Consider the following 14910-nt stretch of genomic DNA (forward strand, 5'->3'; position numbering starts at 1 on the left):
AGATCGATATGACATAGAATAGTCTCGAACTTACTTAGTTTCATACTGAAAATTTTCTATAATCGTATAAATTATATTTATAAACGCCTTAATTCTAAAATAATTGAATTAACATAACAACAGATAATAGAGTTTAACTGCAGATTATAATTATATTTTGCTCATAGATTATGAATTTTAAAAAAGCAGAGATGAATATCGAAAATTATTAGAATTCATAACAGAAAAATGACGGCTTGGCTAAATAAAATACTAACTAACTTAACGAAGAAATTTAAACAAAACATAATAAATCTCTATAAAGAAGGAATCATAAAGTTACTCACGGCTGCTACTTGCTGTTGTTGCAGGGCGAGATGTTGCTTGGTCAAGAGGTCAGCTTGAGCATTGATAGGCGGATATCCGGTAGCCGTTCCATCGTACGGCGGTGGCGGTAGCATCATCGGTACCAAAGGTGGTTGTAAATTCATAGCAGCCAAAGCAGGTATTCCAAGCGGTAGACCCATCATACCCATCACCAATCCAGGATACTGTTGGAAATGCTGCTGCAGTTGAGACGCAGCCATTGCGTTTAGTGCAGCTTGCATTTCGGTCATCTGTTGCGCAAGAGTCAATTGTGCATGCTGTTGTTGTTGTTGCTGCTGCTGTTGCTGCTGCTGCTGCTGCTGCTGTTGAGGTTGTTGTTGTTGTTGAATATGGTGCTGAGGATTGGTCGGCAATACGATCGAATTCGTAGAATCTGTACTCGATACAGGCGTGTTGCTTAATGCTGGAGTCGTTACTGGAGTAGTAGAAGTAGCCTCTGGAGTCTTACTGACACGATCTTTGTTCTCATTAACCTCCTCTTTCTCTTTTTCACGTTGTTCTTTATCCGAGGAGAGATCTTGCGGCTGATTAGAAGCTGGTGTCGAGCTCCTAGGTCCGGACGACGTAGAAGAAGACGTTGCAACAGTCACTACAACGCTCTTCTTCTCGTATTCACATTTAAATTGCTGAGCATATTTCTCTAAGAATTCGCGCGGCACCAGATCACGGTGTACTTCTTCGCAATGAGCTTTCAACACCCAAACGCTACTAAATTCCTTGTTGCAATGCTGGCAGGTGCTTCTAGTCAGTTCTGGTATAACGTCATCATCAGTATGTTCTTCAGCTTCTTCCTCTCTTTCACGAGCAGCTTGAGCAGCTAGCGCCTGTTTCTGTTGCTCCTGCTTCTGTTGTTCTTGCTGAGCTTGGAGCGCCGCAGCAGCTTCTTCTTCTTTACGTTGACGTCTTTGGTGGTTCTCATTGAATTGCATCACCAGATCGAAACCGAAACTTTCTAGAAGATGCTTGTACATTTGCGACGTCTTGTGACGAGGCTGAGACAAAATATCTTGCGTTGTTTGCGAAGAATGCGTACTCTGCTGCATGTGTTGTTGTGGACCAGGTGTCGTAGATGAAGGAGGTGGAGTTTTCGCTGGTGTGGATAAAGGGAGCTGTTGAGACGCTATTTGTTGAAACAACGCCAATGGATTGCTAAATATGCAATAAAGTTGTTGGTGAGTGGCAAGCTGCTCCTGATTGACAAAAAGAGCACTACATCGAGGACATGACAACATTGTTCCGCTGTTTCCAGAGGTGCTGGTGTTAACCGGTGGACTATTTGGGCTGCTTGGCGGAGGCTGTTCTATCAATGGACGTGCAAGATCCAACTGACCACTGGCAGCAAGATCTGGTAATTTACTGGCTCTAGTCTGGTGCAGCACGCTCCTCATGTGAATGTCCAAAGTACTGCCTTGAGAATAAGCTACCTTGCAAATGTTGCACTTGTAGGGTTTCTTGTCCTGGTCTTGCTGAGAATCAGGGGATTCCGTAGGACTAGGAGGCGGTACGACAGAGATTAGTGTGTTGTTGTTGCCTTGCTCTTGCATTGCTCTCTTCAACTTGTGTAGATGGCTCACGCTGTTGTAATGAACTAACAGAATATTCTTCTGAGTAAAACTCTCCTTGCAAACTTCGCACTTGTATGGCCTGTTAGGATCCAGATACTTCTCCATGGGATAGGACATCTTTTCCCCTTTGCGGTGCAATAGCGTCTTGTTGTGTCCAGTCAAGTAACTCTGTCTGGTAAACGCGACTTTACAGCGATGACACTTGAACTTTCTCCCCGGATCGTGATACGAGTCCTCGGCCACTGTTTGACTATTCAAATAATCTTCTAAAAGACGTTGCTCCTTGTGTAATGGCGATGAGTCACTCGTGTCACTCTCTTCCTCCTCTGCCTTGCTGGCATCATCCTCGATGTTCTGTTCTCCAACCAAATTCCCCTGCCTGCGAAGAGCTTCCTCCGTGAGAGCTTGAAGCAACGGATGAGCGTGCAGCAGGCTCTGCTTGTACTGTGCGAGTTCGTCTTCGTGTAGATCCGCGTGAGCAGATTCCAGATGTCTTTGAAGAGCCTGGACCGAGCGAAACGATCGTCCACAGAGGGCGCATTTTGTCGCATCTCGGATAGCGTGATACTGCGAGTGCTGTTGCAGCTTTTCCAGAGTCTTGAACGCGAGACTACACTGTCCGCATCGATACTTGTAAACGTGTTTCTCGCTGACGGCGAGAGTGGGTGTAGTGGCGGGATGAGTCTCCCTGTGATGTTGTTGTAGTTCCTCTAATGAACGGCATACGCGTCCGCAGACGGTGCATCTGGTGAGCTCCTCGATCTCCTCGTTGGCTCCACGTTCGCTCAAATCCTCCTCTTGCGGCTGTTTCGTGGGGGTAGCCGGCGAAGTCGGCATCGTTACCGCTGCAGTCGAGGTGTTTCGCGGATTGTTGTTCAACCAATGGCTCTGGTCCACCAGTAACAGCAGTCGTTGTAAGCCGTCTGCGTTAACCGAGTGTATTTGCATCACGTGTTTCTCGAGCGCGGAACGCTCTTTAAAACCATCCTGGCACAGCGGGCACAACAATTCCGGCGGCGGCTCTTCCTTTACGGTCTCCGCTTTGTCCTCGGCATCCTGGACATGAGCCACTTGCAAATGTTGCCTCAATTCTTCGCGCGACGTCGGCTGATAAGTGCAATATGGGCAGGTGACTTCCTCCTGCTCATTTTCTGGGTCATTTTCCGGCTCCTGGTCGTTATCCGGCTCCTGCTTCACCTCGCTGCCACAGTCGCTACCTTCCTCTCGTCGTTCTGTAAATGAAACAGTAACAAGCATTCGCTTGGTGATCGGGCAGTCTCGTCGAGCTTAAGATATTTTTCGTCGCTTGAACGGTATTATTATATCGAGAACGCGAGAAAGATAAATTCTTAACTGGTGTGCTGCTGATCTGATCGTTGATGAAACGATTTTTGTAAATAGAATTAGTTTAAATTAATAATCGTATACAGAGGCCTTTATATTTACGAAATAAATCAACGGCAATGAATGATTCAGCAGACAATTAATCATAGTTGGGCTACTAATAGCTAATAAGATATAGTCAGATAAGTAGTATAGAAACTTTGTTAGAACCCGAAGTACCTTCCTTTCAGCAAACTCGTCTCTTTTATTTTGAATATGTACTTTAATGTTAATTTTGGTGGTGTCTTAATGCAAAGCATCAAAATTTCCGAACGGTGAAAACCGGAAATCACGATGGTTACACACCGTGCAATTGGGCCGCATTAATGTTAACAGTTTTGATTCGTGCAACATAAATTCTTGTGCCTTAATATCACGATTACTATCGGCCGATAACGCAAACCTGTAATTCCCCCTTTCTATTAAGGCGTCGATAAATCGTCGATCGACATCAAAAATCTTAACAGCCGAAAAAATAACCATTAATCTTGCAGCTGCATGCGAACAGAGGCATGAGTCGATAATGTTGTGAGAGAAAGTAAATTACGTTGAACGGCAGCGAAAGCATTTCTGTCCTGTGACGTTCGATTTCGGTGTTCGATGTTACATTTCGTTAAAATCGAAGTCTGTTCTTTTATTCTAACTTTATATTAGATATCTCATAATCGAGATGTATCCTTGAATTAACTGATATAATTTGTAATAAATTATCGAATAATAAGAGCAACCTATGATTGTTAATATGGAAACGATTGCAATAAAACATCTATTCCTATATAGTTATATACACAACGTCAAACGTGCAAAACAATTAATGTATTTCGATAAAAATTCCGAACCAATCTCTTCCAAAAATTCTAACATTCAACCAACGCTAATAAATTTCGATCGAATTGCTAAAATCCATCGTAGCGATCAATGGGACTGTGAACAATCAATTAACAATCAATGGAAAAATTTCCACGAATTACCTTCTATTTAGAAGAAAACAATCAATTAAAAAAGAAAAGAAATTCTCACGAATTTCTGATCGTTTGTAAAGAACCAATCTCCTATCAAGCGCTGAGAAATCAAATTGCCGATGAAGCTTATGACTCAGTGGTATAATCTCGTCATAATGGAAATATAATACGTAGAGAGGCAACAGCCTTGTCCCCAGAGCGGGACAATCGATGAAAATTAATGTAACGTTAAAGAGTTTTGGTAACAACGAAAAGTATCGAGGGAGAGCCACGGTGGTGTGCAGACATCGCAGATGCTTCCTTGTCCGTATAACAATACCGCTTGAAATTATAGATTGCCGACGCGAAATTATCGATGGGTCGTTCCTCCAAAATAAAGGGAAGACCGCCTATTCGCGTGGTCTGCCATTGTCCAAAACCGCATTTACATCGAACAGGCGTCAGTTGCGAAGGCAAAACGCGACGATGCAACGCGTGCTGCTGGTTTTCGCTTTGTACACGGTGCCGCAGTTCATGAATAAAAATCCTTCGCGCGATTTCGTGTCCTTTCAGACGAGAAATTTTGCAGAATATAGGAAGAATATAAAAGTATAGAAACTTTGAAGAATGTCACATCAAAATGGAAAATTTGAAGAATACGGATAATAATATAACATATCTGTGTGTCGGGTATAGATTTGACGATATTTAATACAAATCCGAATGGATTCCACTACTTTTATTTTTTAGTCATCGTATTATCATTACATCGTATGATTAGACGAAGTAACGTATTTTGTGTTAGAGGTTCCAATTGAACGTAACAAGTAGATGACCTAATATTTATGGCCGACAGTGTATTTGTTCTGAAAATAATTGAAGCGCTTTCTACCAGGGAAAACTGATCTTGGCCCGCTAAAAATTTCATATGAAATTTTACTGCCGTATGAAAGAGCTTAGAGAAAGCAATCGAGCTTTAGAATAATAATAAGAAACGGCAGAATCTAGAAAATTAAGGGCTAAAGAATAAATCGATATCGTGTTTTTCCAACGAAGAAATGATCAAAGTATTGTAGATCTATAGGGGGATAGTCTATTTCTCGAAGATAATGAAACATTTGTCAGAGTTGTAATACTGTGATAACAGCGACAAAATGGGAGGAACTCTGGAAGTTCTGGAGTAGTAATAGTTCGAATAGCACGTTGCGGTATACCTTCTCGTACATTTATATAAGTACAGGTCGTCGATATAATAACACTCGACATTGTGCGTGTCGAAGCACACGGCATCGCCATATGCCATGCAGCATTACCGCAATTGCATGTTAATTGCGCGATAATCGATGAAAATATTGAATTCATTAAAAGAGGCGATCTTCACGAGCGACATGCTAATCTTCTGCGAGTTTATTCGTTTAAAAACGTATTAACAGATGTGAGTTCTATTTTCATGCGTTCTTTCACATGAAAAATATGATTCAACGTCCTTGTAAACATCCTGCTTTTAGTTAGTTAGTCAGATTTTAATCGTATTTAAATCGAATGCCTTTGTAATCAATTACTGTTTTCTTGTAGCATTTCCTTTCTTAATAAGTTGATCGTATTTAAATCGTGTTACGATAAAAACATTTCAGAACAAACATTATGTTTCATGTAGCATTTAAGGACAAGTGAAGGTAAATGTATTCGGTGAAAATAATTATGACGCAGGAATAGATAGATCGAGTACTGTACATCTAAATTGATTTTACATCAGGAAATAATTTAATGATATCGTAAAATAATTATTCTCAATTATTATTATTCTTCTATAATATTATGATTGAATAATACGATGATTCCGTCTTCTCCGTAAAATAATTTATATCGATCGATCTTAAGAATCTAAACCGCTTCAAAGATCTAAAACCCTGTAACATTTTGTGCGACTGACCATGTCCCTTCTCTTATGGATTTAACACTGACAATATTCTTTTCTCGATAAATATTATTTTGAATACCTCACACTGTTTTAACGACAAATCTTTAAAAACTGCGTTTCTAAATCTATCAGGTTCATACTACGATGTCTTTCGTTCTAAATTAAGAAACACACATTCTTTTTCTTAACAAATGTAACATCGAATACTTCACGTCATTTCAGCGGTACCCCGATTCAAATCAAAGCATGTACATAGTTAAATAAAGACAGGAAGAAACTATATAATAGCAAAACTGCGAATATTTATGCAATTTTATACTTTTACCAATGTAACTAAAGAAATGAAACATGAATCGAAATTTATTTCATCTAATAAATATTATAATGAATACTTTATCTCTGAATGCTTCAAATATTCTTCCCCATTTCAATTTTCTATAGATGCATAGAAATTCGCTGTCTAGGACAATGCTTTTCACTATTTAACTCTACCTTATCTATAAAAATGTCTTTCCACTCACCATTGTTGGCACTGGTAGCGTTCGGTGTGGTTGGCATGGTGGGACTGGGCTGTTGCGCAGGTGGAGCATCCGGGTCGCTCATAACTTGGAAAACATCTCCGATATCAGTGTGCGGTGTCTCGTTCCCTTGAATACCGCTTCGTCTGTGAAGTTGATGTAACTGCTCCATTTGAAGATGTCTGAGTGATCGAACATGTTGCAACAGAGGCAATCTGTGTCTCGCGCTGAAGCCACACAAAGCGCAATGGTACAACTTCGCTTGGGATGGTACATTGCCACTGGCCTCGAGCAGGTGACGAAGAAGTAGGGCTGCAGCCTCGTGCCTGGGTGACGCGGCATGCAGGGCCAATTTGTGAGCGCTGTTCGTGTAATAGTCGCACGCGTGACAACGTAATTGCGCGGCGCTCGTGGGCGAGGCCAGGTACTTCAACTTCCATTCGTTTCGAAGCCCGCCCTCTTTCACATGGTTTACATGCTGCAAACGTTGGAGATGCTTGTCTGTCTTGCAGTGCAATTGGAAGTTAGCTTTTAGGTTGGTTTTGTATGAACAAAGTTTACAAACGAAGTGGCCAGCTACGAGCGCGAGAATTTCTCCTTCTCGTGTCCTCGTTCTGTCCACAGCTAAATGGTGGCCAAGAGCTTCCAAGGAATCGGTGGCGAAATTGTTGCACACGCAGCAATGATACAGATGAGAAGGATCAGGATCAGCCGGTTCGGGTGGTGGATCCATGCTGTCTGGTGACAAACCAACGTCACCACCGAGGTTGCCCATGGCTCCCATACTAGCCATGCCACCCATAATTTCTGGTGGAAGCTGCGGTGGCAATTGACCACCCGTCATCATCTGGATCAGCAAAGCCTGATTGTAAGCCATGTCCGCGAGAGCCGCCTCCGCATGCTGAGGCTTATCCAGGCCACCCAAATGAAGTATCTGTTCAATTTGTTGCTGATGCTGCTGTTGCGCTTGTTGATGGTGATGTTGTGCCTGTTGGTGGTGGGACTGGAGCGCGGACAGCGTCTGCATGTGCTTCACGTTCTGCTGCAGGACCAGCATATTGTGCGTATGCTTCTCGCTAGTCATGTGTATCCTTAGGTTCCGGGCGACATTCGTTTCGTAGTTGCAGACATCACAGCGAAATGTTGGCTTCGGTTTCCCTTGGTTCCCGGTCTGACCAGCGATGTGCGGACTGTTGTTGTGTTGGTGATGCGGACTTCTCGTTGCCATTTGTGCATCCTGCGAGGACGATGGATTGTTCGCTGCCGAGCCACCGCCGCCGCCCTGCTGCAGCTCCTGCATGTTATTCAAATGTTTGTCGCTCTGCATGTGAATACTGAGATTGCCCTTGGTCGTGGTAGAATAGTTGCACACTTCGCATCTGTAGGGCTTGTAACCGCAAGTGTAAGTCTCGCCACGTGCTAACCTAGGGTGTGGCTGTCCGGCGATGCAGTAGATGCAGGAGGTTTCACTTTCGGGATGTTTCTCCTTCATGTGGATTTCCAAAGTTTCTTGGTACTTGTAGTGCCAATTGCATTTCGGACACTTGAGCGTTTTGCAAGAGTTTCTACTGTGAATTCCAGCCAGGGGTCCGCCTGGGCCCGCCAATCTGCTGCTGGCTAGAATCAGTTCGCATTTGGGGCACTCCACTCCGCTAGGTCTTCCTTGCATGTGCTCGGGGCAGACACCGATGGTCGTGCCTGTGAGAAAATTGGGTGGCTGTTGGGTCAACGCGGCGTACGATGATGGCGAGCCTTTCGTCGACGAGGCAGGTGGCGGTGGTGACGTGTAGTGTATGGCGGAAGCGTCAGGTGCTTTGGCCCAGGAAGCGGCGCTCACCTGGGCGCCGGTCCACTGATGCTGCTGCGTTTGTTGATGATTGTACGCGAGAGGATGATTGGAATGGGACGTGGGAGTGGTGGGTGTGCTAGGTGACGGCCTCTGTGGTTGCTGTTGTTGTTGTTGTTGAGGACTGCTCGGTACTCCGGGAGTGCTGGCAGGCGTACTGGTCGTGGTTGGTGTTTCGTGATCGGTGGACTCGGTACGCTGCTGCTGTTGTTGGTTCTGCATCTGCGCGGGCGATGGTTGCGGACAAGTGGAACTCGTCACTGGTTCGAGAAAACTGACCAACGGTTGCTTGCCTCTGCCCACGGCTTGAATGATCGCCGACGCGGTGGAATGGGAGAGTACTTGTCGCTCGTCTTCCATCAAGGTAAGCTGGTGTTCGCCCTGAGCGTGTGCCACGAAACTCTTCGCGTAGCCGAAACTGAGCTTGCATATGAAACACATTAGAATAGGTTTCACGGGTACTGAGGTTGCTAGAGAAGGTGCTGCCGCAGGTGGAGGAGGTGGTTGTTTGCTACCCTCCGCGCTTCTGTAACTTATCACCCGATAGCTGTGCATCACAGGAAGATCGGGATTGTGCTGCTGCGCCACCGAACGTTGTTGTTGCTGCTGCTGTTGCTGCTGATACGCCTGATGCGCGTACAGTCTCGAAACGTAGTACGCGCTCGCGATTTGGGGAAATACCAACGAATGAGGAACCGAAACACCGCGTCCATCTACGATGCAACCGTCAGGTAACGAGTCATCCTCGCTGAGTTCACTTTCTCCCTCGATGATGTATGCTGAACCGTCCGGATTGTAGACGATCTTCCCGTCGAACTTCTCCACATCACCTCCCGTTGGACTCGGACTAGGGCTTGGACCTTGTTGTTCTTGCTGTTGCTGTTGTTGGCTCTGCGACTGCATGGTCATAGTGGTTGTGGTAGTAGTTGTCGTTGTATCCGCGATCGGTGTAGGCGTCGGTATGGCATCGCGGGTGCAGGGTTCTGTGCCCGAGGGTGGACTGGCTGTCCGGGGGTGATGGGGCTGATGTAACGCAGCCCCTGCTGCCGGGGGGGACCCGCCCCCTCGACCCCCCTCCTCCTCCGGGCTCATCTCCTGCTTTTGCTGCGTGTACGTGGAATTTTGGAAGGGCGCGCCGTGTTGCTGCTGTCTCTGCTGATGCTGCTGATGCTGATGCTGTTGCTGCTGTTGATGGGCCGCCACCAGCTGCTGGTAGAGCTGATGTTGCCCGATCGCGGTCGACGTGTGTTGTTGCAGATGCGAGGGAGGAATGTTGTGGTTCTGAAGGTGGTACTGGGGGGGATGAGGCTCACTGGAGGGCATCACCCCAAACGTGAGGCGGGCGCCAGCCTCACATCACCTACGGCGCCTGCGCCTACACTCTCTCGACTTCCTCTTCCTCTTCTTCTCCTACCGTATGTTGCACTCCCCACCCCCTTCGTTCTCTCTCTATCCGTCCAAATCTGGTCTCCACCGCCGACAGATAATTCTTTGCTAGCTACCCCGACACAACCCCAGGTCGTACCTGTAACAAAGAATAGAATTTTATGTTTAGTAAGATATCGTCGAATTTAATTCGTTATTAAGTTTTTCTATGATATAGACAAATAACTTCTTACATTGTACCTATAAAAGTATTATTATATTAGAATATTATTAAAGTATAGATTTAGCATGTTTTATTTTCGTAATTCTAAATTGATACCAGGTGTTTGGTCCTGACCGGATGTACAAGAATCTAGCTCGCAGTCCCAACGAAGAATGATTTCGCGGAGGAACATTACTAGATGGTCTAGTCGGTTAATCCGGGCAAACAGAGGCGGTCTAAAGGACAGTGGAAAGATAGCGAAATACGTAGAAAACGTCGGCAAGCTGCGTGTACAGAGGATCAAGGCTGCGATGCCGGGTACACAAAGCGGAAGGAGACTCGCCATGGCGACACAAGGCGTCCTATGTTCGGATTACCTGAACCCTCGTCGTGGACCCAGCTGTATTTACAACTAAGCGTCGACCAAGCTTATCTATCGATTGAATATCGACGTCCCTCTTTAACTCTCGTACAGCCGTACAACGAGAAACATAACGGAAAGAAATCAACTATCGATGAATGGTCGCTGTTGTACGATTAAAAACGCTCCTTTTCTAGCCTGTCCTAGATTCTCCCCTATTTCTAGCAATAAAGGGACAATCTCGCCATCATGGCAAACAAACGGAAACACGCATAAATCCATAAAGTCACGTATGTATCTATAAAAGCTTCTACTGTTCTATTTTGGCATTCGAATTTCGAGGACACGTAGATCTCGCGATGGCGAGGATCACCGTGAGATATCGCCTTCGGAAGTATCACTATGCCGCAGTGTCTACGTGAATTCGAGATTACACGCGTGGATTGCTCGAGGCAACGAGCATGCGTCTAATCATCCAATCCCAATTACGCGGTCTCGGTGATCGCGGTTCAAAAGACGGCCGCGAGTATTCGCAGAATCTAACGGATTAAAGGGGAGGGGGGCGTAGTGTACGCGGATTTATGCGGCCGCGCGTGTGGGGGTGTATCACGGCGTGACTGAATCAGGAATCTCTCCGATCCTCGCGGAGGCTACCTAGAGAAATTCTTTTCCCCTCTTCGTCCCGCAGCAACTACCTTCTCCTCTCTCGTTCGTTCCAGACACGCCGCTGGACATCGTGATACATAGATGCATTATACGTTCTTTCTATCCTCGTCTCTCTTTCCTCGTTACTCTCAGTCTTGTTCCACGTTTTCCTATGCTATCAGCGCAGTTATAATTCCGCGATGCAAACTCCATAATCCAGTGACCATAGGCTAGGTACCAGTTTTCTAATGCGTGAGCCGCGGCAGGCGATCATTTCCTCGGATTATCGTCGATCGATCGCCAGGCAAATCGCGGTGGTCAGCACCGTTTGTCGAGTTTTTCCGCGCCGAAACACCGCCAATTGCTAATTCCCCCTCTCCACTGCCACTCTCTCGCGATCAATTATTTCGGATTGATGCTCAATTTACGTGTTTACGTGGAAAGTGATTCGAGCACGCTGCGGGGTGTACGCTATTTATCGCGGAGTAACGTGCGTTTCTGTGAACATGACTTAATCTTATTCCACTATGCTATCTATCAATTGGTCTCGACTCGTTTGTTCCTCGTTTTGTTCATAATTTAGGAAGTTATAGCGTGGTATTTTTGCTCGTCCTGGGAATTGGTTTCCTTTGGAACGTGTACAATAGATAAGAGCGGAGTTTGAATTGGAAAAGATAAAGATTTTTACATGAAGGTTGACGTGTCGTTTCTCAGACGGTTGAAACAGATATCACGGTCGTTGCGTGACCACGTTATGCCACGTTTGTACAACGTGTAACAAGCAGATAGTACGTTAATGCTCGCTTGATCAGCGAGTTGGATCTTGCTGTTAAAAAGTTGCATTCCGAACGGCTAACATGGTAACAGCGAGGGTTACAAATATTTCATAAAGATAACGTAGCTACTCTTGCGTATGAGTTATATTTTTATTTAATGACACATTTACACGACGTTATAATTTCTATTAATGTTCGAATTATGACAGAGTTGGAAAATTTCGTTCGAACAAAGCATGTGACTCTAATTTGTGAATATTATTCACAGTGATTATTTCCTTTTCATAATGCATCGCGCAATTAGAGAGGATCGACGACTGAGATATGACAGTGGTGTTTAGAGATCGACTTTACTTCTTATAAATTTCCCAATCTCATTAACCAGCTACATATTTAGTGCCTTACTGCAATAACAAAATTCAGTCCAACAAAACTGTACTAAATGTCTAATTGAATAAACTGGTGTCGATTGAATCCACTTATCCGAACGTGAACTTTGATTATACAAACTATTTGTCCACGAATGAAATCATGTAAAATGAATCCGACATCTGAAATGATTTTTACAAGAATACGTAAAAATAATTCGTAAATACCATCACTCGAATAAATAAAAATATCATCGCTCTTCTCTACCTTTCATTTTATAAATTCGATCGGTCTAGCTTCTAAACAATTCGCACGATATCTAACGAAAATCCAGTGAAATGCGAAGAAATACGCGGAAAGTCGAAACCGTAACCGTTAGTACAGCAGTGTAGGTGTGTATAAGTAAAAAAATGAAACGAGCGTAATACCGTTGCCGGTTAGATTAGGGCCGGAACTGTTGTGTAACCAAAAACATCTGCCAATCTGACATCACCTGCCCCGTGTTACCTATTTCTAGTTAATTTATCATCCATTTTGGACGAAGTCAGAAATCGAAAGACGTCGAGGCTGGCTTCTCGAGCAGGGCTAGATCTCAATATAAAACTTCGCTCTTTCCTCGGACCATGGTCTTTCATTATACGATAACATCTTAACTGCTACGCCAGCATGCGAATTCTCGATGGCGCACGGTTGTTCCGCCGATTCGCGCTAATAAAGCCTCGATATCGCAGAATTTCTCGCCAAGTCGCAGGTCAGAACGCGGAATAAGCTAATTGTTTAACCGCCTGCGAGAAATTTCGTACGAGAAACAGATTGGAAACACGTTCAATTCTAGCGAGAATGATCGTCTCGATGAGTTGGCGTTTGAGCAACGTAGCGGTTTTCAAGCGAGCATTTTTTTTAAACGAACAGTAGGAAATATCGGATATTTACAGAAAAGTTTGTGAATTTTTATATATAAAAATTGAACGCGTGATTTTGAATACTTAATAATTCCAAGTTTGACTAATTTGAGTATCCGTCGATGACACTCGTTTCAATTTGACAATCCAAATAGATTAGCTCATTAAATTGCCCGTCAATCTTGAATATTCGCAAAGAAATTTGTAAATTATTTCTACGAACGCTTAATGTGTAATTTAATGTAGTTTCGAGTATTTAGAATTTCGTCGACTGATTAATTCACAGACCTCCTTAAATCTGAAAAGTTTGGAAACTAGAAAATGAGGAAATAAAAATTTCTCGATATGAAATTACGTTTACGCGAATTTTTACGTAGCGATGTCGCGTACAATTGAATAGCCACGTAAAAATTGGAACGTATTTTAGAAAAGGCGTTTGAAAACCACTGAGGAAGGGAGGAAACGCGTCGAATGAATTTGATGGCGTGACGAACGCTGTGGATGACTACGTATTTCTAGGAGGATTCATTAAACAAAGCCGATATATCGATTCCACCTTTCCTTCAACGACACAACAAGCTGCCTCTTCCGCGAAATATTGTTGCCACTAATACGATCGATGAATTTGATTACGGCCTACCTATCGACCAGCGACGAAGGTTGCTCGAACTTGTAGCAAAGTCAGAGTAATTTTCGTCCGACTAATAACAGATACGATATCACAACGATTGACGCAACTCGTTGGTAAAATCGTGTTTCTTTCAAATTAAACAATTTACGCTTACAGAAATTCGATATTAGTTAGTTAAACGTTTTCTCTACGAAATATTTTTTAAATTACGAGTTGAAAGATATATACAGCTGCAAATGACACGTTGTTGTTCGCGTGCGATTGTAATTCTTTATAATAAAACGCCTCGAATATCGTAAAAGATACGATGTGACATACGTGAAACAATTTTCGTGTCAAACGCACGTTTAAACGGTTCTGAAATAAAGACATAAAACCTCCTTTTAAAATTCATGCAAAGAGAACTATTCCTATAATCCTATCTACTCACGAGCGCACTGCTAAAATACGGAAACAGTTACGTAGATTCATATCTTTTACGTTATTTGAGGTTTCCATGGGATTTCACTGGTGATACCATACCTGCAACCTCCCAGGTATAAGTGGTATCCTTTCAAAATATTCTTTCAACGTTCCACTATCATCCCGGGCAACTTCATCAGAGATTCCAACAGGCACAAAATCACCGATCTCTATCTCCGAACCACGTTCCAGTAACATGTGAAAGATCTAAGATATTTCCGACGTATAATCACGTTCTAATTGATGGCACGATGAATTAATCTTGGAATCGTAAGGATTTTTATCTCGTCCAATAAGATATTTCATAATTTTAGGTGCAAAGAGAAAAGTTTTAGAAAATACGATATAAAAATATAAATAACAATACAAATATAATATTTACGATATGACGTGATATTTAAGATATAATATTTCGCAAAAGTTAAATATTATGGCGTAGTATATTTCAATCTAAATTTGCCAATGTGTTAACTAAACTGACGAGACGCGACGTAAGTTACTCCGAAGAATTATAATCACATCTGAACGGAAAGTCTTCACTATCCGTGTGAAACGAAAGAATCGCGTCGATTCCGTGTTCCGTGGACGACCCTTCACGCGGAAAGACAATCGGTGGACGCCGAAATGCGAAACGAG

At 43.6% G+C, this 14910-nt stretch overlaps 1 protein-coding gene across 2 annotated transcripts in view; it reads right to left on the reverse strand.

The window, feature by feature from the left end:
• zfh2 (Zn finger homeodomain 2) overlaps window positions 1–14910 on the reverse strand; it is a 389827-nt gene that overhangs the window by 120345 nt on the left and 254572 nt on the right. For both annotated transcript variants that reach the window (XM_033350922.2, XM_076617743.1), the window contains exons 6-7: window positions 6698–10065; window positions 327–3163 (exon numbers count right to left, since the gene is read on the reverse strand). In XM_033350922.2, coding sequence (XP_033206813.2) covers window positions 327–3163; window positions 6698–9863 — 6003 coding nt within the window. In that variant the 5' untranslated portion in view covers window positions 9864–10065. The remainder of the gene's footprint in view (window positions 1–326; window positions 3164–6697; window positions 10066–14910) is intronic.

Source organism: Bombus vancouverensis, chromosome 4 (genome assembly GCF_051014615.1).
Source record: "Bombus vancouverensis nearcticus chromosome 4, iyBomVanc1_principal, whole genome shotgun sequence".
Lineage (NCBI taxonomy): Eukaryota > Metazoa > Arthropoda > Insecta > Hymenoptera > Apidae > Bombus > Bombus vancouverensis.